Source organism: Salmo salar, chromosome 26 (assembly GCF_965601325.2).
Source record: "Salmo salar chromosome 26, fSalSal1, whole genome shotgun sequence".
NCBI classification, from domain to species: Eukaryota; Metazoa; Chordata; class Actinopteri; order Salmoniformes; family Salmonidae; genus Salmo; species Salmo salar.
In genome coordinates, this window is record NC_138316.1 from 11,076,789 (window position 1) to 11,104,305 (window position 27,517).

General features: G+C 47.1%; 1 protein-coding gene across 1 annotated transcript; it reads right to left on the reverse strand.

The window, feature by feature from the left end:
* Window positions 1-4,613: 4,613 nt before the first annotated feature.
* Window positions 4,614-27,142, reverse strand: LOC106587140 (matrix metalloproteinase-15). Its single transcript, XM_014175188.3, has 10 exons — window positions 26,853-27,142; window positions 19,998-20,146; window positions 19,255-19,377; window positions 18,854-19,161; window positions 14,217-14,378; window positions 13,504-13,805; window positions 10,110-10,248; window positions 8,157-8,307; window positions 7,756-7,874; window positions 4,614-7,429 (listed from the first exon to the last, which is right to left on the reverse strand). The coding sequence occupies exons 1-10, from the start codon at window positions 26,976-26,978 to the stop codon at window positions 6,951-6,953; spliced, it is 2,058 nt and encodes a 685-aa protein (XP_014030663.1). The 5' UTR covers window positions 26,979-27,142; the 3' UTR covers window positions 4,614-6,950.
* Between the last annotated feature and the right edge of the window lie 375 nt (window positions 27,143-27,517).

Consider the following 27,517-nt stretch of genomic DNA (forward strand, 5'->3'; position numbering starts at 1 on the left):
ATGCCGATATAAGTCAAAACTGCAACTCGGCCATTCAGGAACATTTACTGTCTTCTTGGTAAACAATTTCAGTGTAGATTTGGCTTGTGTTTTAGGTCGTTGTCCTGGTGAAAGGGGAATTAATCTCCCAGTGTTTGGTGGAAAGCAGACTGAATCAGGTTTTCCTCTAGGATTTTGCCTGTGCTTAGCTCCATTGTTTATTTTTTAACCTGAAAAACTCACCAGTCCTTAACAATTACAAGCATACCCATAACATGATGCAGCCTCCACTTTGCTTGAAGATATGGAGAGTGATACTCAGTAATGTGTTGTATTGGATTTGCCTCAAACATAACACTTTGTATTCAGGACAAAAAGTGAATTGCTTTGCCACATTTTTTGGAGTATTACTTTAGAGCCTTGTTGCAAACAGAATGCATGTTTTGGAATATTTATTGTATTCTTTACAGGCTTCCTTCTTTTCACTCTGTAAATTAGGTTAGTACTGTGGAGTAACTACAATGTTGTTGATCCATCCTCAGTTTTCTCCTATCACAGCCATTAAACTCCGTAACTGTAATTGTGAAATCTCTGAGCAGTTTCTGGCAACTGAGTTAGGAAGGACACCTGATATTCAATCTTTTTTTTTTTTTACCTTCTACCAAACCTGTGTGTACCCTTTTTGAAAGGCATTGGGAAACCTCCCTGGTCTTTGTGGTTGAATCTGTGTTTTTAATTCAATGCTCGACTGAGGGACCTTACAGATAATTGTATGTGTTGGGTACAGAGATGAGCTAGCTATTCAAAAATCATGTTAAACACTATTATTGCACACAGTGTGTCCATGCAACTTATTATGTGACTTGTTAAGCACATTTTTACTACTGAACCTATTTAGGATTGTCATAACAAAAGGGTTGAATACTTTTTGACATTTCAGCTTTTTATATTTTATTTATTTGTAAACATTTCTAAAAACATCATTCCACTTTGACATTATGGGGTATTGTGTGTAAACCAGTGACAAAAAAAATCTAAATTTGATCAATTTTAAATTCAGGCTATAACACAACAAAATGTGGAAAAACAGAAGGGGTGTGAAAACTTTCTGAAGGCACTGTAAATATTTGAATATTGATATCTAAGTGAATAGTATTGTGAATCTACAGTATATTCTCTGTGTCATGATTTGGATATAGGTTACTACTGTATAGAAGGGCACCTGCTCTGACCAAATGACTGTACTTGCTTCCTCTCATTGCTGTAGTATTTGGGCTGTTGCTGCAAAATCTCCCTCCCATTTTCCCATGGTCCATGTTTCCTGGGCCCTGGTCACAGACTGCGATCTTAGCTCAGGGACAGTTTGAAGAAGGGGTGGGACCATTGTCAGAATATAGTTTGTTTGTTTACTGAAGTCCTCAATTGGGAATTTGACATTATGGTGGACACAATAAATCATGATCCCACAGCTTCTGTATTGGTGGAGTGCCAAGCATCAAAGCACATCATGAATAGGTCATTGAGATAGTTAATCAAATGCAGTATCACTTTGGACTAATAGACTTCTTTGTTTTTAGAGCATTTTATTGTGTACATGTCCAGCATGGATCGTTAACACACTCAACAGGAGGTGAACACACAACACAAATGTATAAAATCTTCACTTTCTACATCAAAATAAAATGAAAACACATACGGAATGTTATTAAAAGTACAAAAAATAAACCCTACGAAGTTCAACGAAAAATTTGGAGAAAAACGACACATAATTAAACAAACTAAATGAATATTCAAAATAATCACGATAATCATACAAACAAATGAACTTTTTATTTTCATCCCATCAATGTTAATAGGCGTGGTGAGGTTTAAAAAAAAAAAAAATCACTGAAGCATTACCCGGGTAGTAACTTTCACACAACATTGCTGTAAAGTTTTTAAAACATTTGTGAGATGTAATGCTGCGTTGCCATAGCCTGGTAGGCTTTTAGTTGCCTGGTTTTCCAAGGATCTGGGAGGAGTAGTCTACTAAGTCAGTTGAGAGTTAATAGCATGTGGTTTCAGTTGTTCAAGCTCAGCTGAGTGAGTAAGGTGAGATGCACTCTGGGATAGGGATGCGCGCCCACTGAGTGTGTCTGGAGCTGAGACGTCGAGACTCAACTGAAGGGCATCGATCATTTCCCCCACCAACCTCTGGATCTGACAGACATCAGACAGGGGATTGAGACATCGAACGCGGGGATCAAAATGAACCCCTTTCTCTTGACATGTCTTCCGTGTCATCTTTCTAACATATCTCTCTTTTTCTCCACAAAGAGCGGTCTGGCATCCTGTGTGGTTGTTGATTGCAATGGATAACAAAACCATTTTGTCAAGCTAGTGGTTAACCGCGAGACATGATATGAAGCAACTGTACAGGATGCCTGTGAAATGCACTGGCCACAAACAACAACTAGCGGAATACATAGAATGAACATAGTCTGCTGGGTTCCTCTCTATCTTGGATATAAAACAGCTCTGCTCCCTCCCTGGCCATGACAGAGATGCGGGGAGGGACAGAGTGGGATTGTGGGAGGAAGGAAGCTTCCGGATCCTGGCCTAGGGCTCAGCCTGCCTTCCTGCAGGGCCGGAGCAATGACAGCATGGAGGACAATGCTGCACTTTGTGAGAGAGCCCATTGTTACAGTCCCCCCGGGGCCAAGGCTGGGCCTAGACGGGCTGCAGAAGAGTAGAGTGGTGTTCAACAGAGAGAGAGAGAGGAAGTAGTGATACTGTAAGGCTAGGGTAAAGTTATTACAGGCGACTACAGAGTAATAGCACTCGAAAAACTCACACCAAACACCTACACACAGAGTGTTGATACCTCAATCAATCCCTGACATAATATTTCAGAACTGTATTTTTCTTAACTGTATTTTTCATAACTGTATTTTTCATTGCTGTATTTTTCATTGCTGTAGTGTTCCAAACAATTCTCATGAATAACAAAAGAAAAAAGGAAAACAAACAAAGCAGTCTTGGAGTCAATCCCAGAGTGCCCTTATAAAGGCTCTAGTTTACTTCAAGCAGGCAGTTCCTTTGTGAAATTTCCCACATTTCCGTTGCATCTGCTTGAGCTAGTTCTTAGGCAGGCATCGTTGAGGACTACAGTGTCTTATCGGGGAGATGTCTCAGACCCCCCGAGAAACAGTTGGAAAATAAATCCACACTAAGAGATAGACATACTAGGGACACAAACAGCCACACAGGCCACAAAGGTCTGGGACTCGCAGTGATAAGTCTACTCCATACAGGCACAAAGATACTAGCTATCCCAGATAAAGAGAGAGCGAGTGAGGCATGGACTGTGTCTCAGACGAGGAGTGAGCATTTTGTCCAGATACCTTCCAGGCCCGCTGATGGTGATTTCTCGATTGATTTGGACAGGATGGGTGGGTGGATGGGGACAGGTGGGGGAGTCAGGGGAGAGAAGAGAGAGGGAAGGCTTTTACCTCTGATTAACTCCCCTCTCAACCTCGCAGCACAATGAGAGGGCAATGGGAGGAGGCGGTCTCCTAGCAACCCCATCGAGCGGGATCCATCACTGACACACGCAGGACGTCTCATGACAGTGATTCCTCTCTGCTGTCAATAATATTTATAATAGCCCTTTTAACTGGCCTTCCCCCATCGCAGTGGTATTATGGAAGCATCTCACGCATCCTCTGTGCACCTACCCCACCCCCGTCGATGCCTGAGACAGACATGTTCATCACAACTACTGTTTGACAGATGGTAAACAGTGAAACCTGTCTGGTATCTGAGTATAAAATGACTTATCTCTACCTTACGGAAAGTCCTTCCTCAGTATCTTTTGGGCTGCTAGTAAATCTACCAGACGTATGCATACTGTACATGGGCCTTCGTGGTCGAAGACAAGAACATAGGGAATACATAACAATGTGAGAAATAAAGAAGTCACATACACCGCGTGCTACCATTTCCCTTTGGTATCAGAGAATACACTCCCCAGTTCCTTCTCTGGAGCTAGTGAATGTGGGTCATGTGATACAGGGCCAATAATAATCCTTACAGGAAGAGCCCCGCCGTGAGCTCCTCTCCCTCACTCCCCCTACTGCCCTACTCAGTTGTAGGAAGGGACCTCTGGTCTCTCACTCAGCCTGCCTCGCAGCCTTCCCAACCCCCTTCCAACAATCACCAACATCTGGGTAAAACAATCCAGGAACAGACTGTAAGCCTTCCCAAACACTTAACAGATAAGGTTTATGTCTTTGAACTCCCTGTGTAGATTGCTAGCCTCTCTAGCCTCCCACGCCCTCTCTTGTTCCCCTTCTCCCTCTCTGGTAAAGTCTGTCTCTCCGTTTGGACCTCTCAGAAAATGAAAAGAAGCCTGCTTTGGTACAGAGAAGGCCTAAGATTCGAGGCTGGGGGTTAACAATATTTTAAAACACCTGCTATTTTTAAATGAGAGGATTAGTTGACATTTTCTGAGTATGTTCAGAGGAATACTTCTCTAGAACAAGCTCAGTGAGAGAGAGTTAGGGAGAGAGAGAAAGAGAGAGAGAGAAAAAAGCCCTCCAATCTATTTAAATCTAGGGGAGTAGGGTATTACAGAGAGAGGGCTCATTGTGTGGTGCATTACTTGAATTATATTTATTAAAACATTTCAGGAGGCTGAAGTATCGTTTGTTCCAAGTATTTCTCAGATGAAAAGTGTTAGTCAATCTCTTACCCACTGGGCACAGACGTTATTTCAAACTCTAGTTTGATTTAATTTTGGTTGAGTTGTCAACGAACTTCAATTCAACATGAAATCAACAAAACATTTCAGCATGTCATTCCCAGCTAGCACATAATGTTCTGAGAATCATATTTCTTCGAGCTTGGTGAGAGCGTGGTTGTCCTAAGGTTATTTTGCATAAAACCTTCCCGCAATGTTCTGGGAATGGTGCAGGGTACCCAGCAAGCACACAACGTTCTGAGAACCATATATTTCTTAGGTTGGAATGTCAGTACTGTTTCCTATAGGTTTCCTCATGGTTCTATTTAAAGTGATGTTCTCCAATTGTTCAGAGAACGTTAAGAAACAAAGTTCTTCTGTGGGAATTTCGGTACTTCAGAATAACTTTTTCTACAGGTTTTCTCATGGTTCTATTTAAAGTCATGTTCTCAGAACGTCCAGAGAACGTTAAGAAACAACGTTCTTCCGTGGGAATTTCAGTACTTCAGCATAACGTTTTCTGCAGGTTTCCTCATGGTTCTATTTAAAGTACTTTCTCAGAAACATTAAGAAAATGTTCCATAAAATCCCACAAGAAAACATTAGTAATGTTCAAAGAACGTTCTAAATTTTTTATTTAAAAACATATACATTCCGTTCTCAGCATCAATGGACTAAGTCCATGGATAGAGAGCAGAATACCATAAGTTCCTAAGAAGGTGAATTTCCATGTGTCCTATCTGTGGTTGGAGTTCAAAACAGTTAACCTAAGCTAGCAGTAGTATTAAGTCTTATTCCCAGAACTTAATTTAATTACCTTCAAATAACCTATAATTTCCACCTCAGAACATTAATAAAACCTCACAGGAAAACTTTCAGGGAACCATAGTAAAATGTTCTCACAACCTCCCTGCAACCGAAAAATCAACATTCCCAGAACAGGCAAAATGTTCACTTCCATTCTCAGAACGTTTAAAAGACATTCCGTTTTACTATTCAGGAAACGTATGGCTTCTTTCCCAGAATCAATGGATAACCAAAAACTTCTGTTCCCACAACTTCCAAGGAACCAAATGTGCTAGCTGGGTTGGATTTAGGTTAAACGTTTGGTGGAAAAATTTGATTCCCTTACGTTGATGACTTTTTGCAAATCCAATCAGCTTTCCACATTGATTCAACATCCTCACATTGAAATGATGTGGAAACAACATTGATTCAATTAGTTTTTGCCCAGTGGATATTCATTCAATACCCCGTCTCTCTCCTACCTCAGTACCTCAACTGCTCCTCCAAGTCCCACACAGAGTCATTTCACAGTGAATTGCCTTTGTCTTAAAAAAAATAATAGGAAAGAAGCACCTTTCTTTTCCAACCCCTCCCTATCATAACAACTCAAACTCTCATTGCCACGATTAATAGGACCGAAACAAGGTTAGAAATGAAAAAGGCACCACGGGACCATGTTTGGTTGAATAAGCCAAACATTTGTGAAAGTTGTCTATAAAGTATGGACAAGATTTCCAATATCATCCATGGTGCCCTTGAATTAAAAACAGATGAGAAAACGAAAAGTTAAGTTAGTGGCTGTTCAACATGGAAGGTGTAGTAATAAAAGGCATTGGGTGAGTTGCAGTTCAAAAGTGACACTATTTACACTGATCTCTCTCCTGTTGATACCTGACGTGCAGTAGGCCTGGTTCAGCTGAAGGAGTCCTGAGTGAGGGAGGAGGTGGGAGGGAGGGATGAGTGGGAGAGGGAGGGGGGGCTCTCTGCTTTTCACAGAATCAAACCTCCTTCACTCCCTTCATTCTGTGCTGCAGTCTCTCTCTATTGCTCTGTTTTATCTCTGTTTTCCTTTCAAAGGCTAATCCAAAAACCAGATGGAAGTTATCTCAGAGAAACCCACTGTAACGGGCGGAGAGAGAGAGAATAATGCAGACACTTCCTGGTTTAGAAAAAAAGACTCACACACAATATGAACCAAACAAAAACAAAAAACAATGTGCAAACTTTCTGATATAAATAGACTACAGTCAACTCACTGGGTAGAGCACCATGGGAGGAGAACGAGTTATGTGTATGTGTTTATGTTTGCTGTGTGTGTGTGTGTGTGTGTGCATCGTGTGTGTGTGTGTATGTATTTGCACGTATGTCACTACTACCATGTTTTGGATGAGAAGATTGATGAATGAGCGTAGGGTTCAGGTTGTGGGGTGGGGGGGGGGGGGGGGGTTATTAAGTGTGTCAGAGGTCACACCCAGTCCTGCATGGAGCGTTTGCAGTGGACCAGAAGTTTGGGAGTTCCTTTCCTCTTCAGTGTGTTGATGATGGCGTAGATCAGTCCCAGGATGCACAGCACCAGGACCAGGGGTACTGTCACCATGATGATGTTCATAGTGCGCGTCTCGCTCTCGTCGATCTTCAGCACCACGTCCACCTCGTTGGTCTCCTCTTCTCTCTCGTCCTTATAGTCTACATCGTTGGTACGGCCCTGATCCTTGTCCCGCTCCTTGTCCTTCTCCTTGTCCCGGCCTGCGTCAGGGTTGAAGGGCGGGCGATCCACGTCGGGGACCTTGCGGCCTGCGTCGGTGTCCCTGTCTCTGTCTGGGTCCAGGTCCACGCTGCAGCCCATGAAGTCCCTCAGGATGGATTTAGGGTAGCCCGGCTCACTCTTCATCCGGTGGTTGTCAAACTTCCAGTATTTGGATCCCTTGTAGAAATATGTATAAGCTGGGAGGGGAAGACAGGGGCAGAATGTTAAGTACTAAATACACTGTTATGATAATCAAATACTTATCCACGGCATTGATTGAGACAGTAAACACAGTACGGTTCTGGGGAAAAGGAAGAGAGCAAAAAAACACATTTTTCTTCATCCTTTCAAGGTAATGTTACTTTTCCCCCTACTCAGCTCATAAACCCTATACTAAGCGCTCTTTTTCTCTCCATCCCTCTCTCCCCCTCTCGCTCTCTCTCTCTGATTGACCAGACCCACCCTCCTTTGTTAAGAGTGTTCATTACTGGCATTCTCTTGGCCTCACTCTCGCCTCTCTCACCTCCATCATCGCTGAGGAAAGCCCCCTTGGGAGAGGACGGGACTGCAGAGCCCCACACACTGATTGGCTTGGGGTAGTCCTTGTCTACCGCACGGGACTGTTCGTTAAAGCGCCAGTACCTAGAGACGAGAGGGAGAGAATAACAGTATGTTAAACCACTATACAGCACGTATGTTAAATCAGACATTCATGTAGAACTCAGGGTGTATGTGTCTTCTAAGCCCAAAAAAAAGCAGTCAGCACACGCCAAGAGATTATGTGATCGTAATCGTGCAAAAACATATTCCGTAGCCCCAAAAAATAAAAGACAATTTACAGTAGTGAACACATGATGGAAACTCCTTCTGTCAACATGGAAAAGGGCCACAATTCACAGATAGCTGGGAGAGTCCCTTCCTTACCAGTCTCCTTTGAAGAAGTATGTGAAACCTGACGGTTCCCACCAGATGGCTGTCTCTATCTTGTCATAGGGGATGTCCCTGCCGTAGTCTGTCAGCTCCTGGGGGTAACCAGGCTCCAGGTTTGCCTCCCTGAACAACCAGTACTTATTCCCTAAAGGTGGAGGAGAGGAAGGGGGAGGAGAGGAGAAGTACAGTGGTGTAGGAGGGGTGGGGGAACAGATACGTCAAGGAGATGGCAGAAAAGGGAAGACAGATATTGGGTGGGACATGATCATTCGGGAGGGAGGGATGGAGAGAAAGAGGGAGGGAGAAAGGCATTCATGGTTAACGGTCCTTTGTGGAGCAAAGGGACTTTCCCTTTCCAACAGCTACCACTCATGAACCTGGAGATCGCTATGGAAACGGTTAACCCGTCATTACATTACAGTCTTGTTTATTTGCTGGCTAGCGTGCACCAATAATGGACATTATAGAGAGTGAAATTGTGTTTATGCACAGCTTTGGTTAGATATAATGCATTTGAAGTGGTTAGAGTGGAGGACATGGCGAGGCGTTTAAAAAAAAAATGTTTTACAGTATGTTAGACACAGAGGCACCATCCGCGTGCCCTGCTTTCTATTCTCCTGGCCCAGTTCTACACTGAAAACAAAACCTTCGCAGTCAGCATCTGGAGACAAACGGCTGACGCAACTCTCTCACTCACATTTGCCAGATGTTGCAGGCCAACTTTTGGTCCCTTTAGTTTCTTTGCTATGGCTGTCATCCACATTTCAGAAGGCCTTGCCAATGACATCATTTGCCCTGAAGACTTTCTCAGGGAGAGCCAGCTGTCTTAAAGAGCTACAGCTCAAATATCTCCCCAAAAACGCGTTTTTCGCTATCTTCGTCTGTCTTTCACCGTTTCTGGTTACAAAATTCATGGAACAAAGTGATGCCAGCGGGATCTATAATACCCTCTACAGACAAAATCATATTGAGTAGGTTCTCCTAAGGATATTATTACATTTGTGGTTTAACAATTGAGGAGGAGGTGGGGGGAAATCAATAGAAAACCGCAATGAAGTCTGGGCAAAAAAATCTTATAGCAGCAAAAGCACTTTTTATGTCAACCTAATGAGGGAAAATGATCTAAATGAAAGTTAAAACCTAAAGTGTTTGGGGGCATGGGACGGTTTCTAGGGCAACGGTGCAGGGAGGAACGAGGTAGTTGTGACCGAATGAGGAGTCTGGGGAGGATTACAGCTCGAGCCAATGGGCATTCACTGCCACCAAGGAGGTCTCATGTCTAGCCCAATCCAAATTGCATTTCAGCGCAAAACTCCAGGGATCTCCAGTCGATCCCATTTCAACTTGACGATGTCATTATCTTTTCCATTTAGACAGAAACATAATCTCTTCGATCAATGCAAAGGCTGTTTGTCCGTAATATACTATTCGAGGTTACAATACATTTGGGGATCCATGCTAAAGTGAATGTGGAGATCAAGGAACACTTACTATCTGCAAAAACAAGTGTTAATGTGGAATTAGCATTGTTCACTCACTACTCAACTGTAATTAAATTGTAATGTGGAAAATACTAACAGCTTTAGGTTTAATCTCCAAGGCACACTAGCGTAAAAAGAAAATACACACATTACACACACAGAGGACTGAAACAATGTTTGTGAATCTATTTTAGTATCAGCAACAATGCTTCATTATAGTGTAACCAAAGCTTTCAGTTGTTTTGTCATTGCTGCTACTTCAACACATTAACAACCACTAGACCAGTCCTCTGAGTTGGACTATTTCTTCTCTGTTTAACCCTAATAAAAAAAATAAAAACAATGACTGACTGTGTGTGTGTGTGTGCGCGCGTGTGTGCGTGCGTTCGTATGTATGCCTCCGCGCCTGCTTGTAGTCTTACGTGTGCGTGCACGCGCGGTACAACGATTAGGAGAGTACAAACACCTTTAAAGAAGACAAATTTCCCATCGTGTCTCTCGTAGGCTGCATCGATGTCCCCAGGCAGTCCCCTCCAGAAGTGACCAATGGGCATTGGGTAGTTGTCCAGGACCCTGTTCCTCCGCACCCTCCAGAACCAGCGACCCTGTCAGGAAAGAGCGGGGAGAGACGTTAGAGGGCACATCCACTGGAGCTCTACTGCTCAGCCTGACCTCTCACCTCTGACCCTGCCTGCCTGTGGAATGGCTCTCTGGAGCTCCAGACCTAGCTGGGAGCTGCTGCCTGCACACCAGATATGGAGGCAACACTGCGTATCAGCAGTTTAGTACCATCGCGCAATCATTAAACTGCAGAAACATTATGGGAGAGAGGAACAGAGAGTGCCAAACATGATGGGCCATGTGCCCGATAGTTCCTGAACCTCTCCTCTCTATCAGAGCCTGTTCAGCACATTGCCTGGAGGAGGAAGTCTTCACAGCCACGTTCAACAGTTTGGATCAATCAATAGGAGAAATATTTCAATAACGTATGCATACACTACATACACTACATACACATCTGCGCAAACATGCTCTCTCTCTCTCTCTCTCTCTCTCTCTCTCTCTCTCTCTCTGTCAGTGTGTCCTCAGTAAGTCCCTAGTCACATGGAGCTTGACCTTCACATTCCCTCCATCTCGTTGGCTCAGGCCCAGAGCTTGAGATTACTTCAGATCTGTCTAATATAGAAACCAGACCCAGGAACGCAGCCAAGGGCCTCTAAATTAAAACCGTCTGTTCTAACACCCAGCCCCCACCCCCCCTCCTCCTCTACATCCACTAACCCCCCCCCCACCACCCCTCTCCACGCCACACACTCCCCCTTTCATTTCACCACCATGGCACAGTCTGCAGTGTCTAAAAGAGAGGGCAGGGTCCAGTCTATAGAAAGAGAAAGAGAGGGCACATTGAGTTCCATTTAAAAGGTGGGGGAAACAGCTGTTAGCCCGTACTTTCTCCGTCACCTGACTTTAACACAGGCTCTGTTCCAGCAGCGTTTGGGGTTCAGGAGAAGCCTGGTGCCGGGTGGTCGGGCTCCCAAGCGCATCCGAAAGCCTGCACTACATGACAAGCCTGCCAGAACGGACAATGAAATAACTAAAGGCAATGCTAGAAGGCTATTAATACCCACGACCACAGCACTGAGCATATCGTGTGTCCAATTACTGTAGGAACTGGTTTGGGCTTGCTGCATGTTGCACGAGGAGCGTTTTTACGAGTTGGACTTTTAAATAAAGTAGTTCAAGTGATTGAACTGTTCTGTTTGTTTTAAGTCAGCACAAAACATGTCTGAAACGGTAAAAGAGAGAAATCGCCCTCTCAGTGTAGGACTAGGAGTGCTTTCCAAAAACGACCTCACAGATCTGCAAACTCATTCATTAGCGGTAAGTTAATAGCATTGGCTGTCAGCATTAATGGTAAAAGCTAAGAGTTGCATCTTCCTGGCAGCAGCTCTTGTCTTTGTCCTTCAAGCGGGGAAGCGCAGCCTGTTGGTGAACAGAACATAATTTAAAGCAGACCTGCCCTGCATCCAATCTACTCCAACATGGAGAGGCAGGAAGAGAAGAGAGATGAGAGAAGTGTAACTACGATTCTGAAGAAAAGAAAAAAACACCCGCACAAGTCAAATGTACTGACTGTGGAGCCTCACAGGAGCACAAGAGGAAAAAGATATGACTTTCAGTGAACGCTACTCAATGTCAGAGACAGCCTGGGCTCGATGGTACAATTTCCTAAAATAGGCTGAGGGCATGAGCAGGAGACGGCCTTGTGGAGCTACAGTCTGCCGTAAAGCTAATGTATACTACTTCAAATAAAGCGCGATGACAAAAGAGCACAGCACAGTCAAAGACTCTTTTCCCCCTGCTCTCATATCTTCACACCCCTCCAACTCTATGGTGTCTGTCGTGTACACCTCCTCTGCCCTCTCCCACAGAGACAGTTGGACAGAGAGACAGATAAGTGAAGTAGAGGCAAATGACAGTTCTTGGGGAAAAAAGAGACATCCAACTTATGTAGATCCACCCGGAAGTAAGAGGAGTGCAGTAGAGGGAACGTGGCTCTTTTCAGTGCTTGACTTGGACTGAAATAGGAGCCTGCCCTGTTTATATTTATATTTAGGTGCTAGATACCTTTGAGCTAATATTCTAAATGAAGTGCAGGAGCTTAAGCAGTAAAACATTTTAGGTGCCGGTACTCAGCTCCGGCGAGCTCCTGCCCAAGTCAAGCACCGGCTCTTTTCATACAAAAGAGAAGAGTTGACCACATCAACTGAAGCATAAACAGTGAAATTCTCTCCAGCTGTCGGCAAATGGCCTAACAAATGGTTCAAATGAGAGCCATCTCCGCAGCCCTGGACTGGTTGGTGCTGCAGTTGTTAAGGCACACCTGAGACCTAGAGAGTGCTGTCCCTCTGCTCTTTACTGAGCTCCATGTCATAAAATACAACGAGTCTGGGGTTTTACAGCCTGCTTAGGGCCCAATTGAACCCAGGCCCTGAACCACCTGCCCATAAGGCTCTCCAGATGCGACTAACATTTACATTTGAGTCATTTAGCAGACACTCTTATCCAGAGCAACTTACAGTAGAGAATGCATACATTTCATTAAATGCATTTTTTTTTTCATACTGGCCCCCCGTGGGAATCGAACCCACAACCCTGGCGTTGCAAACACCATGCTCTACCAACTGAGCCACAGGGGAGACTAACCTGGGGATAACAGCTTTTACTGCACTACCGAGAGACACATCATGGTTATCCCACCCACTGGCTGCAATAAGACCAGCCTTTGATCAAATGACCTACTAGATCAAATCAAATTTGATTGGTCACATATTTAGCAGATGCTATTGCGTCTGTGGGGAAATTCTTGTGTTCCTAGCTCCAACAGTGCAGTAATCTCCAACAATACACACAAATCTAAAAAGTTAAATTATGGAATTAAGAAATATAGAAATATTAGGACGAGCAATGTCGTATTCTGGAGTATAAATATAAATGCATATGTATAAATGTGACGGGATGTATAGACCATAAACAGTATATGGATAGAATATGTAGTATATCTGAAAAGTAGTATATGTACAGCAATAGTTAAATAGGATGGTCTCGACTAGAATATAGTATATACATATGAAGTGGGTAAAACAGTATGTAATCATTATTAAAGTGACCCGTATTCTATGACTATGTACATAGGGCAGCAGCCTCTAAGGTCCACGGTCGAGTAACCAGGTGATAGCCAACTAGTGACAGTACTGTATGTAGGTCATGCAGCCGTCCAAGAGCATCTGTTCCTTGCAGCCGCGCTGAGACTGAATCAACTCATTTCATATGTGTAGGGGGCAGTGTGAGGTCCTCACCTTGAACACAAACATCTCTCCCCTGAGCATGGTGACCGTGTCGAAGTTTCCTTCACAGATGTTTGGGCCGTAGTGGTCCGGGCGGTCAGTCGTGCGGGGCTTGTCTGGCCTCCGGGGTGGGGCGTTGGGGGGAGAGTTAGGGGGAGATCTGGGGGGAGTGTTGGGAGGAGAGTTGGGGGGTGACTTGGGGGGGGAGTTAGGGGGAGAGTTGGGAGGAGAGTTGGGGGGTTTGGGGTCTGGCTGGGCTGGCCGGCGAGGAGTGACAGTGGGAAGAGCCTGGGTGGGTGTACCGTCTGGCTGACCTAAAGAAGATAAAGTGATAAACGCATGAAATAAAAGCAGTTAGAGGCTACTCTCCACTCCAAAATCCTAAAAGGAAATCAAGGGCTCAGAGATTTGTCCTCCAACTGATCTCATAATTGGTAGCTGTGTCCTGGTTTTGCCCAAGCTAGATAAGTGGATATGTGAGTCAGCAGGCTGATTTTCCACTTAGAGCTGTGGGAAGGAGGCATGTAGAGTAGAAACACAGACCTCAGACTATTCCAGCTTCAATCAGGGTTCCAAACACAAGGGTGCCCAGGGCTGGAACTCCCCACTCTTATACAGTTATACTGCAGTGCCCAAATCAGACTAAAACACTGAAAACCAAAGCTCTTACAGCCAACATTATCAGGTCCATATACCAGTAGTTTTGTCGCAGAGGCCCAACTCACCATAGATCTGTTGTATTCCTCTGAGGTCATCCTCAGGCAGTTGAAAGTCGTCCGTTTCCATCCACTGGTAGAAAGGAGCCATGATGGCCATTGGGTTGTTGGAGTGTTCCAGGCCCAGGGCATGGCCCAGCTCATGTACCGCAACGAGGAACAAATCATTACCTGGAGAGAGAGAAGAGAGAGAGATATATATAGAAAGAGAAAGAGAGAGCGAGACCGAAAGAGAGAGAAAGGAGTATAGTCATTATCATACTCAAGGCACTTAAGAAGTATACACCTCGTCACGACTAAACCTAAAATAGACAGCGAGTGAGTAAAGTGAGAAGAGCAATGACCTGAGCTGTGGCCACAAGCAGGAAGTGTTAACAGAGTTACTGGGATCACCCAGGAGGGAATGGCAGACAACGAGCGATACGGGCCATTCAGGCAGCATCTCATGCAACGTGTCTTTATTCATCCTCTCTCTCCACACGCTAACTAACCGTGTGTTGACTTGGAGAGCTCGGGGCTTGGGTTGGACCTGGGGCTGTGGTTGGAGCTGGGGCTAGGGTTGGACCTGGGGCTTGGGTTGGGGCTGGAGCTGTGGTTGGACCTGGGGCTAGGTTTGGACCTGGGGCTAGGGTTGGGGCTGGAGCTGTGGTTGGACCTGGGGCTTGGGTTGGAGCTGGGGCTTGGGTTGGAGCTGGGGCTTGGGTTGGGGCTGGAGCTGTGGTTGGACCTGGGGCTAGGGTTGGACCTGGGGCTAGGTTTGGACCTGGGGCTTGGGTTGGACCTGGGGCTTGGGTTGGGGCTGGAGCTGTGGTTGGAGCTGGGGCTTGGGTTGGACCTGGGGCTAGGTTTGGACCTGGGGCTTGGGTTGGACCTGGGGCTTGGGTTGGGGCTGGAGCTGTGGTTGGAGCTGGGGCTAGGGTTGGGGCTGGAGCTGTGGTTGGAGCTGGGGCTAGGGTTGGACCTGGGGCTAGGGTTGGGGCTGGAGCTGTGGTTGGAGCTGGGGCTAGGTTTGGACCTGGGGCTTGGGTTGGGGCTGGAGCTGTGGTTGGAGCTGGGGCTAGGGTTGGACCTGGGGCTTGGGTTGGGGCTGGAGCTGTGGTTGGAGCTGGGGCTAGGTTTGGACCTGGGGCTAGGGTTGGGGCTGGAGCTGTGGTTGGAGCTGGGGCTAGGGTTGGACCTGGGGCTTGGGTTGGGGCTGGAGCTGTGGTTGGAGCTGGGGCTAGGGTTGGGGCTGGAGCTGTGGTTGGAGCTGGGGCTAGGTTTGGACCTGGGGCTAGGGTTGGGGCTGGAGCTGTGGTTGGAGCTGGGGCTAGGTTTGGACCTGGGGCTTGGGTTGGGGCTGGAGCTGTGGTTGGAGCTGGGCTAGGGTTGGACCTGGGGCTTGGGTTGGGGCTGGAGCTGTGGTTGGAGCTGGGGCTAGGTTTGGACCTGGGGCTAGGGTTGGGGCTGGAGCTGTGGTTGGAGCTGGGGCTAGGGTTGGACCTGGGGCTTGGGTTGGGGCTGGAGCTGTGGTTGGAGCTGGGGCTAGGGTTGGAGCTGGGGCTTGGGTTGGGGTTGGGGCTGTGTTTGGAGCTGGGGCTAGGGTTGGACCTGGGGATGACCTGGGGTTGGACCTGGGGCTAGGGTTGGACCTGGGGCTAGGGTTGGGGCTGGAGCTATGGTTGGAGCTGGGGCTTGGGTTGGACCTGGGGCTTGGGTTGGAGCTGGGGCTTGGGTTGGACCTGGGGCTTGGGTTGGACCTGGGGCTAGGTTTGGACCTGGGGCTTGGGTTGGACCTGGGGCTTGGGTTGGGGCTGGAGCTGTGGTTGGAGCTGGGGCTAGGGTTGGGGCTGGGGCTAGGGTTGGGGCTGGAGCTGTGGTTGGAGCTGGGGCTAGGTTTGGACCTGGGGCTAGGGTTGGGGCTGGAGCTGTGGTTGGAGCTGGGGCTAGGTTTGGACCTGGGGCTAGGGTTGGGGCTGGAGCTGTGGTTGGACCTGGGGCTAGGGTTGGGGCTGGAGCTGTGGTTGGAGCTGGGGCTAGGGTTGGACCTGGGGATGACCTGGGGTTGGACCTGGAGCTAGGTTTGGACCTGGGGCTAGGGTTGGGGCTGGAGCTGTGGTTGGAGCTGGGGCTAGGGTTGGACCTGGGGATGACCTGGGGTTGGACCTGGGGCTAGGTTTGGACCTGGGGCTAGGGTTGGGGCTGGAGCTGTGGTTGGACCTGGGGCTAGGGTTGGACCTGGGGATGACCTGGGGTTGAACCTGGGGCTAGGGTTGGGGCTGGAGCTGTGGTTGGACCTGGGGCTAGGGTTGGACCTGGGGATGACCTGGGGTTGGACCTGGGGCTAGGGTTGGGGCTGGAGCTGTGGTTGGAGCTGGGGCTAGGGTTGGACCTGGGGATGACCTGGGGTTGGACCTGGGGCTAGGTTTGGACCTGGGGCTAGGGTTGGGGCTGGAGCTGTGGTTGGAGCTGGGGCTAGGGTTGGACCTGGGGATGACCTGGGGTTGGACCTGGGGCTAGGATTGGGGCTGGAGCTGTGGTTGGAGCTGGGGCTAGGGTTGGACCTGGGGATGACGTGGGGTTGGACCTGGGGCTAGGTTTGGACCTGGGGCTAGGGTTGGGGCTGGAGCTGTGGTTGGAGCTGGGGCTAGGGTTGGACCTGGGGATGACCTGGAGTTGGACCTGGGGCTAGGTTTGGACCTGGGGCTAGGGTTGGGGCTGGAGCTGTGGTTGGAGCTGGGGCTGGGGTTGGGGCTGGGGTTGGAGCTGGGGCTAGGGTTGGGGTTGGAGCTGGGGGTGGACCTGGGGTTGGAGCTGGGGATTTGGGTTTTAGTTGGGGGTTGGGTTGGAGGTGGGGGTTGGGGGAAGTTAAGGGGTTTTCCCATTTTGACCCTGGTTATTGTTCCCCAGAGCTGGCCAAGTGAGGAACACAGTTACGTCATTCTGAGACTTCATGGCGGTGGGGCAGTAGTCTACACGTTCAGACGGCAAGCTCCTCCCATTGGGGTTGTGAAGTCAACGCAGAAAAATGGGCTTGTTCAGGGTTTTTAATGGTGTTAATGGTGCGCTCAGTCGATAAAGCGGTCGGTCTAATGTCTTCTGATAAGCATCAAGACACGCACTCCTCGTACCCTAATCAAAGCCTGCCGTTGTCCCACACAGAACGACAGTGATGCATTGTCACTGCAACAGAGAACACATCTGTGACACAGTGACCGCCACTTCAACCGCCCTCCACAAAGAACATCCTGCGGACACCCGCAAAAAAAAAAGCAGATGGAAATCGCCTTGAATTTAATTGACCTATCCTATAGGTTCGCCTTTTAAGTTGGTTCCAAGTTATGGCATGGTACTTTCCCAGCAAATGACACATTATTCCATTCCAGTATTAACTGACATTTAACCTGATCTGTGGGCCATCCTGTCTGAAAGGGAGGCTGAGGGTGGTTAGTGAGATGTCTGTAGGGATCACTCTATTATATTGACAGACAGCATTATGTCATATGGCTTCTGTCATCTGAGGGAGTTGAGCTGTTCAGGATTCCTCCTTTTGCCAGCTCCATGCTCTCATCCCCTCCCCTTCCAGCTTCTCCTCCAACCACAACCTGCGACTTAGCAAGCTATCTGCACATCCACGTTACTCTAAAAATATACCACAGGATACAGAGAGAGAGAGAGAGAGAGAGAGAGAGAGAGAGAGAGAGAGAGAGAGAGAGAGAGAGAGAGAGAGAGGGGAAGAAAGAAGTCTCTGTAAGGTAACCCTGACAACCATGTGGCTCGCAGACTTCAAACGTCTCGGGAGAAGAGCCAACTTATCTCTCTTCCTCCTCACTAAAATGAACACAGCAGCACATATCCCCATCTAAGAGCCTAAAGAATAGACTTGCAGCTTTGTTGGATATCAGTGTGTAATAACCACAACACTTGTCAAGCGTGTTTAAGCCTTGCCAACAACGTCGTTAATGTGCCACGAAAACTTAGTTGACCTTTACTTTTAGAATTTTCGTGGTTTAAAAGACCGTTAAAAGTGATGTGTCAGAGCGTTTCAAAGACCCAGGCTACACGAGGATACAACTGTGTTAAAGACAAGGTCAACTCAAAAACCGGTCTCCCACTGTGGAATTACCTCAACACCCTCACTGTGGCATTTCGACTTCTCTCCGATCTGTCCAGTAACACCTCCTACTCTCTTGACCTCACCAAGCAGAGTCAGCCACCCGCCTCTGCTCTGACTGGCTCAGGAAATTACAACGTTCACCTCCACAAGGCAGGGAAAACCCTCAGTCACTCACCAAGACTCCTCTGGTTAATGATTGAAAGGATGAAAAGGGGGGGGTTTAGAACGAAAGAATACTACCATTCCTTAAAACACGGCTTTGAGAGCCGGTGGGAGTTGTAAGAGCAGTATGATGTCATCCATCTAACTTTGAAGTTTAATGGAGGTAATGGAGGAGCGAAACTCGACAAATTCTCAACAAAATGAGGGACGATGTGGTTTTGTCGTGGCAACTATGGTTGAACAAGTGGAAGGCGGGGACAAACCAGCTGAAGTAGGTGAGGAGAGAGGAAAGCAGGGACGTTGCGTTTAATTCTAGAAGAATGTTTCAGAGGTAACGGTTCTGGTGTAGCGCTAAAGAGACCGGTGTCCATCCACATCCATCACCTACCTTGCAAGTTCCCATTGCCGATTGTCCACGGCTCATCAGAGTCAAAGTGAGTGTCACCGCCCATACCAGGGCCAGGGAAGTAGGCGTGGGCCAGGAACCCGCCCTCGCCATCGAAGGGTGAGCTGTCTCCATGGAAACCCGAGGCAAAGAAGATCATGATGTCAGGCTCCTTCCTGCGGCCGTATTTGATCTCCTGGTAGGGGATCTCATCGAAGGTCAGCGGGGTCACCTTCTGCCACACCTTGAAGGCCCTACGGATGGCCTCATACGAGTTGTACTCCCCGATCTTTGGTGTGTAGTTCTGTATACTGCAAGGGAAGAGGAGGAATCCAAATGAAAACTCATTTGGAATTTGGTTATGGACGAAGATTGACCAAGGTGAAGTAAATCCTGTTATTTACCTGTAGGTGAGGTGGCTCTTGTTCCATTTGTGGCCAGTGAGTGCATAACGTTTGCGCCGAACGTTGGTCTTGATCTGACCCCCAAACTTGTCTGGGACTCCACAGCGCGGCCTCCGCATGGCTCTAGGAGAGGACGTCAGGGTTACACTCCCCACTCCTCTACACAGTGTCACACTGGGGTTTTATGAGATACACTGCCCGTGACACCAGCCCAGGTGCCGTACCATAGAAAGGGTTCATGCGTTTTTTATGTGCAGTAACTGATCTGTGGGTTCAAGACGGGGCGGCGGGGTAGCCTAGCGGTTAGAGCGTTGGGCCAGTAACCGAAAGTGTTGCTAGATTGAATCCCCGAGCTGACAAGGTAAAGATCTGTCCTTCTGCCCCTGAACAAGGCAGTTAACCCACTGTTCCTAGGACGACATTGTAAATAAGAATTTGTTCTCAACTGACTTGCCTAGTTAAATAAAGGTTCAAAATAAAAAATAAAGATTGCTCCCTGTTGGGGATTTGATATTTACACCCCAGACCGCCTCACACTCCTATTAACTTATCACTCCAAGGCTCAAATCCTTCCGTCTCCCTCACACTGTACAAATCCACTACAAACTAGGAAATGAATCCATTGACATGATTGGACCCATAGGCATCAGAGAGAGAGAGAGAGAGAGAGAGGTCTGGTTCAGGAGAATAGCATTAGGATGGCAGTAATGACAGAGCACAACAGGGAAGGAAGTGTGACATACGTCACCGTGCCGTGGTCCATGGCGCCGGTGACCGCCAAGCCGTAGAAACGCTGCATGTCGCTGACGGCATTGGAAAGGATGTGAGCTGACCGCATGGTGGACATCTGCCTGCTGGCCTGAGGTAGGTAGCCATACATCCGCAGCCATGACTGAGAGAGGGACAGAGAGAAACTTAACACCATACAGAGTGTACACTTCTAAGGCTGCAATTCTGAATTTTTCTTCGACTAATTGGTCTTTTGGCCAATCACATCAGATTTTTCAGAGCTGATCTGATTAGTCAAAAGGCCAAAAAAGATCAGAATTGGGCTGCCTGTGTAAACGCAGCTTAATAGGCATACAGAACAGCGTAACTAATTGGCTCCTTATAGGACACATCACTGCACTCTATACTCTTCTGTGAAGTGATCATCTCTGTATACCCTCTCTTAGGCCTCACTCCCCCCTATCTGAGATATCTACTGCTGCCCTCATCCTCCACATACAACACCCGTTCTGCCAGTCACATTCTATTAAAGGTCCCCAAAGCACACACATCCCTGGGTTGCTCGTCTTTTCAGTTCGCTGCAGCTAGCGACTGGAACGAGCCGCAACAAACACTCAAACTGGACAGTTTTATCTCCATCTCTTCATTCAAAGACTCAATCATGGACACTCTTACTGACAGTTGTGGCTGCTTTGTATGATGTATTGTTGTCTCTACCTTCTTGACCTTTGTGCTGTTGACTTTGCCCAATAATGATTGTACCATGTTTTTGTGCTGCTACCTTGTTGTGTTGCTACTATGTTGTTGTCATGTTGTGTTGCTACCATTGCTGTGATGTCATGTGTTGCTGCCTTGTTATGTTGTTGTCTTAGGTCTCTCTTTATGTAGTGGTGTGTCTCTCTTGTTGTGATGTGTGTTTTGTCCTATATTTATATATACACATACCTATATATATATATATATATTTTTTTTTTATCCCAGGCCACCGTCCCCGCAGGACGCCTTTTGCCTTTTGGTAGGCTGTCTTTGTAAATAAGAATTTGTTTTTAACTGACTTGCCTAGTTAAATAAAGGTTAAATAAAAAAATATATATATTTCTTTTTTAAACTGCCATGTGGGGGAGGAAGACATGATGGGAGAAACCTGATACAATCACAGACTTCAGATTGACCGTTCCACCTGTTAAAGGGATATTTCATACCACCACAGGCTGTGCCAGAGCGTCACGGCAGACAGATCTACAGACGGAGACACTCAACAGGGTGGCCACGAAACTTTATCAGCTAAACCATTGTGAAAGAGAGATCAGGATCCCCTCATCCCTCGGCTGATGGGATACGCCTGGGAGGCGGAGGATACGGAGAGGTAGGGGTTGGCTTTTCTCTGAAGCCCACGCTACGGTATCGGAGGCTACTGATCTTTAATTACGTAATTAGCGCTAATTAAATAAGACGTCCCCCACACATATACTGTTAAAAACACAACTAACCCTAAACTGTGTTTGCTGAATCCTCGCCCTGCCTGCTGTAACCGACGTGGAGGCAATAACAGGGCTAGTGATTGAGAGCAGGGTTAAACACGGCGGGTTAACTTGATGTATCTCCCGAGTTTGATTACACACAGCTGCGCTGAGACACCATTTTGTTGACAGCGGTTTGTGTCCGAGAGATGATAAATCACAGCGTATGAGCCAGCGAGGCAACAAGCAATATTTTAACTGAAGAAAAAAGACACGGGAAACACGTGGCATACATTTTCCTCATCTCCCGAAAGAGCCATTTTAACATCCGGCGAGATGTTTTACCTCTCTGCCTTGAATCATTCTCAACCACTTCCAACTGTTAGAAAATCTTCAGGAGCCTCGTGGAGGGAGACGTGAATGGCCACACTTTTGTTGATGCCACTCCTCTGATATTTGTAAGACTGCCCCGTGTGACTGAGTGTGCGAAGCGGCCACACGGTTTACACAAGAATAGTAACAACCTCTGACCATGTAACACAAGCAACCATGGACATCTTCAGAAACTCTTAGAAGTGGACCTATCCCTACCATACAAGCACCGGACTGAGCAGAGTGGAGTGGGAGGAGTGCTGTAATGGCCACTTCACTTCTAGCTAAGGACCAGGCCTGGGTAGCTGTTCCTAGTTACAAGGGGCTCCCTCTGGTTTCTGGCTGGCATGATCTCCCCCTTCCAACCCCCCTGCTCACAGAAGACACAGGCCTTTGTGGTCCCCTCCCTCTGCTGTTATGCAGGACTGAATAGCCGGCCCTGTTTCTGGGCACAGGCTGAATGTAAACCCCTCTTTCTCCAGGGCACCAACTGGGGCCCCCAGATCCCATGCTGCTGCTTCTGGAAACACAGCTGACGAGAGAGCCTTACAGAGAGCTGAAACACTGCTCTGTCTCTCTCTCTCTCTGCTCTTTCTCTGCCGGCACTCTCTCCAGCCTCACTTATTCTCTTCCCCTTCCCTCTCTCGCTCTGATATCAACTTCCTCTCTCTTTCCTGTCACATTCTCAACCCCCTGCTGGCTACCTCTTTTTGCTTCCCTCATTCTACATGTTTCTCTCTCTTTCATACAAATTCAGGCAGATACTTTCCCTATATTTTCATTGGATATGGGTGGAAGCGGAGAATGGCTGGTTTATAGCTGGTTTAGGTGGGACCCACCTCATCTTCCAGATAAGGGCCCGATCACACAATCTGAGTCCGGGGTTCTGGGGGGTGTAGGAGATGAAGGGGAGTGTTCATACAAGACGGAAAATATATGTACCCAGCCTGTAAAATACACAGCAAAAAGGTTTCTTTTCTCTCTGGCATCGTTCGGGATGGTATTTATTGAAGGGCGTTGGAACAAGAGAAATAGGCTGCACCACGTTATAGATATATGAAAGCACCCTTTTAAAAAGTAAAGTGCTTCAGTCTGTACCCTAGCCTCTAAGAATCCTCTGTACTGAATACAAAGCAAGGCTATGGTTCCAGGGGGGAGTGAAGCGCAGGACGTACTTTAGTCCAATCAGCCACCCTGTCAGCAGCTCCTTCAATAAGACCTTGAGCCTACCTGCCAAAACGAAGGCCTCCTGGATCCAGCAATTCACGAAGAATTGTAAAACGAGCCTCACTCGGTGTGTGTGGTTGTGTGCGTGCGTGCGTGTGTGCGCGCGCGTGTGTGTCTACGTTCCCGCACAATGTCAGCCAAGACACTAACAAATGGAGAATGCTTTTATTCCCTGGACTTGGTAGCCTGCCATCTTTTGGTCCTAACCTCCAGCAGAGAGAGAGAGAATAAAAACGAAGGAGAGAGAGAAAGAGGGAGGAAATAAAAAACACACACAGGCACTGTCTTACTCTGTAAAGGGAGTGTCTTGAGAGAGAGAGAGAGAGAGAGAAAGAGATGGACACAAACAGAGAGAGCGCAAGAGACAGAGAGAAAGAGAGAGAGAAGAAAGAGCGAGAAACAGGGATCCAGAGAGATAAAAACAAAAAAAGAAAGAGAAAAAGAGAGAGATCCAGAGGGATGACAGTCACCATTAGAGGTTAATGGCTTTTCCCGTTCTCATCACTACCCATTTCCTCTCGCCATGGCGATGAAACCTCGCTGTACCCATGGCGACGGGCAACCTCAGGGGAACACAAAGGAACTGGTTGGAATACATGGAGTAGGCATGCTGCAGATTCCATAGATAAGCAGAAATAGAGGGAGGCTGGCCCTGCCAACGTTAAGGGTTAAACTCGGGATAACGATAAGGCTTCAGGAAGCAAACAGTCGGCCTCCTGTGTCCTGCAGACTTAATCAACCCTGGCCCCTCCCTCTTCTCTAGGCTGGTCTCTCTTTCTCCCTCGTTTCACTCTGAAACAGTCCTCTCCGGACAAGAGCCCCCATTGTTGCTCCTCAGCTGCCTGGGAGTCCTGCAGGTCTAAATGTCTCTCCACTGTTTGTGTCCCATTTGGAAGGAAAAAAAAGCTGTCACACTTACCCATCACATGGCGGCACGGCTGAGCAAGCCTCCTAGTTCCCTCTTCCTTTCTCTCCCGCTCTCTATCATTTATCGCTCCATATCACTCCCACTCCATCTCTGTTCATCAAGACAGCGTAGGAGTCCAGTCTCTTGTGATAGGTCAAGCTGTAGGCTCAGGGAGGGAGCTGATGACCATAGCGTCAGTGAGAAGGTTCAGTAAAGACGCAAAAGGGAGAATCCATTCAAGACCGACCTCGGCTGCGCTTCTATGCATTTTATTTGCGCACGCGGATTCATCCCGTTATGTTGAATTGAATGGAGAGAGAAAATCAGATATAGGCTAAGTGGAACAGTTTAGTGAAGACACACACGAAGCGTGAAATTCTCAAGTGAACACCAACCCACACCTTGAGGACAGACGCTGGCAGGTAGGCATTAACTAGCAGGCTGTCTGTTCTCGTCAGTCTCCCCCGCCCCATATTTTTAAAACAACTCCTCATTCAACAGGTCTCCCTGACTACACTTAAAGACCCCATTACCACCTAAACGCTACAATGCTAATACTCTACCAGGATGTGGCATGTCGGGACAAGAAAGTCGTCCCCCCCGGTCTTTTTGTCTGGTAAACAATGGCAGCCGGGTCAGCAGTAACTACCTGTGTGTGAGCCTCATTCTTCATCGTAAACCCTTCAGTCTAGCCAGTCACAAATCTGCCTCACTCAGAGTGCACTCAACCAAAACACAAACATAAACACAACTCCGGTAAGAATGCACGGGCACGCATTGGCCGACCCATCACTGATGTGACCAGTACTGACTAACTGAATGATGACAATATTGATGTTCCTCAGCGCAGCGTTTCAATCTAAGAGTCTGCGCTACATTCATTAGTGGATGATTTATTATGACACAACAATGTTTTATACTCCTTTATGGGGTTTGTCTTACATTTGCATTGTCTCTCCTAAATATGCGATTTTATAGTATTCTAATTATATTATTAAGTTATAATATTGGTAATATACCTTGGGAGTCCCATAGGCCGAACACCATGGTCACTAGGGCTTTGAGAGTCTATATATATATATCTATTTGGCAGTGGTAAATCCAGGGTGAAAGTTGGGCCAATAAAAAGTAGACCTCATCATGCCCGTCTGAAAAAAAGAAAAACGGTGTTGTCCACCCACGACGATGCAGGAGAACAACTCCTGGTCTCTCACAGCACCGGAACCTTCCAGCTAGCACAAAGGTGCTACGGCATAGATGTTAAATCTGCCACAGGCCCCACAGGTGGGAGAAATGTGTATACACATGGGTTGGCAAAGGATCCAGGCAGATTGTGGTGGTTCAGACTGCCTCACATGGCTATGTGTTAACACTATGACCTCAAAGTGGCTTAACAATCTTGGGAGTCACGACACAACAACCGACCTGAACTGCAGTGGCCCGTGAGGGAGAAAGAAACAGCGTGCACATAACTGACCCCTTCATTAAGCCTTGACCTGACGGGAGAGGCTAAGCACTAAAGTCAACACAGCATGGTTAAGTGGGTGCAGCTGGGACAAAGTCCACAAAAACACAGACCGATACAATAACAAAGGAGAAAGGGCATTACAAACATTCAATACTGCTCTGCTGGATTGAAACTGGCCCTCCACATTCACTTGGAGTGTTGTAAAGAAAAACTAGAGGGGTATATTCTTCTCTACACATTTGTTGGGACATTTGATTCCCTCTGGCACACATGTTCATTGCTAAGCTCGCCGCCCCAAACATTAGCCTACACCTCAGCTCACTCTCGCCTATCTCTCCCCAAACATTAGCCTACGTCTCAGCTCCCTCTCGCCTATCTCGCCCCAAACATTAGCCTACATCTCAGCTCACTCTCGCCTATCTGGGGCAGGTCGGAAATCAGCACTACCCTGCTGCTGAAGACAGAAAGCGTGATGGTCTGGAAATGAACTGCGAAAGCATTTGCCTATTCCGCCCACATTTAATCATTCAGTTGATTCACACTGTACGTCCAATGCAGGGGGCAACTAGTGAGATGAGCATGACTCGCTCAGTGATGCAGATATCTTTTCAGGTACTGTTGTAGTATTTCAAGAAAGCAAAACAACCCTACCTTACCTGTAAAGTGGGGTGGAACAATACTATGGATATGCGCTTACAGAATGTGGTTATAACAGTGGGATTACTTAACCTGACCCAGATCTCCTCTAAGAACAGCAGCTTTCCACATATGGTGCTGCCTGCAAGAGTGTGTCAGTGTGTCAGTGAATTGAGTAAGATTTGTGTAGTTTGGCTAGCAGCATGGCCTTTTTGGGGAGAAGTTCCAGCCCAGGAGGACCCTGCTGGCGGCACACAGGGGATAGGCCTGTTAATATTGGAACAGCTAGTTATGAGCAGGATATGCAGCTTGGTGTGCTGGATCGAGTTCCTCAGACCGAATGAGCTGGGTCATTAAGTTCAAAATGTGTGTGAAAGTGCCCCATTTGCACTCATGAATGCCTTATGAATAAGCAACATGTATAATAATGATCTGGCTTTTTGTTTCAAGACTGGAACAGACTTGACCTAACAAATATTTTGGTTTTCTTGCAGGGGTATCCAAAATGATTAGGAAGACCTGTCCTCAGCACACACAATTGTTATTTTGGCCAATTGTTATTTTGAGCGCAAGGTTGTCAATGTTATATGCGACCATCTCTATTGAAATATGGGCGGTCAAATAGCAATGTCAGCTAAAGTTAACTGGAGTTTTGGTGAGAGTTTAAAAGAATTATTTGTATGTGTTTTGCTGCATATTATGATACATTAAAACTAGTTTTTGTGTAAACACTACAGCATTGTTGTCACACAGGGAACTTTCTGAACATTGACAGTTTCAGTGACGATGATCCAATTACCTCTGCATTAAACGCGTCATCCTCTCCTCCGTGTGTCCCGAGACAGGTGACCCAAAGCACGAGGAGAGAGGGAACTAAAGTCCGTCTCCAGAGTAAGCAAATCCACTTTTCCCATGAGGATGCCATAGCCTACTCTTGGCTTGCCAAAACCCCGGACAAGGAAATGGATACCTTGTCCAAGTGTCCACTGTGCCACTGGGTACAAAGACGTGTTTCGAGTTGTTAAGAATAGTTTATGTTGGTCACCTTCCAAGGAGTTCCTCGAAAATACTATAAATGTTAAGAGGAACAAATATTACATTTGCTATGGCGATGACATCAATACAGACGATGACATTCATCAACTCCGTCAGTATCGCTTCCAGACAACAAGGTTCACTCGAGTAGCCAGAGGTGTTGCAGCTGTTCGAAAGGTTGTCCTTTGGACTGCCAAACGACAAGTCTTCTCAACACAGTTCTGTTTGAATAGACCACAGTCCCAGGAGGGGGATCAGAGAAGTCTTGCACTGTTGCCAGGATTTCTAAAACGCTTAGGTTGCCTATTATTGCTTGCGGGCGTGTCCCCAATTTTACTCACAATTCCGTATCAGGATTAGCCGATAAAAAGTAATTTCCTAACAACCAGCTTTATGGTAAGTGGCATGTTGGTGTAACTGCACCAGAAG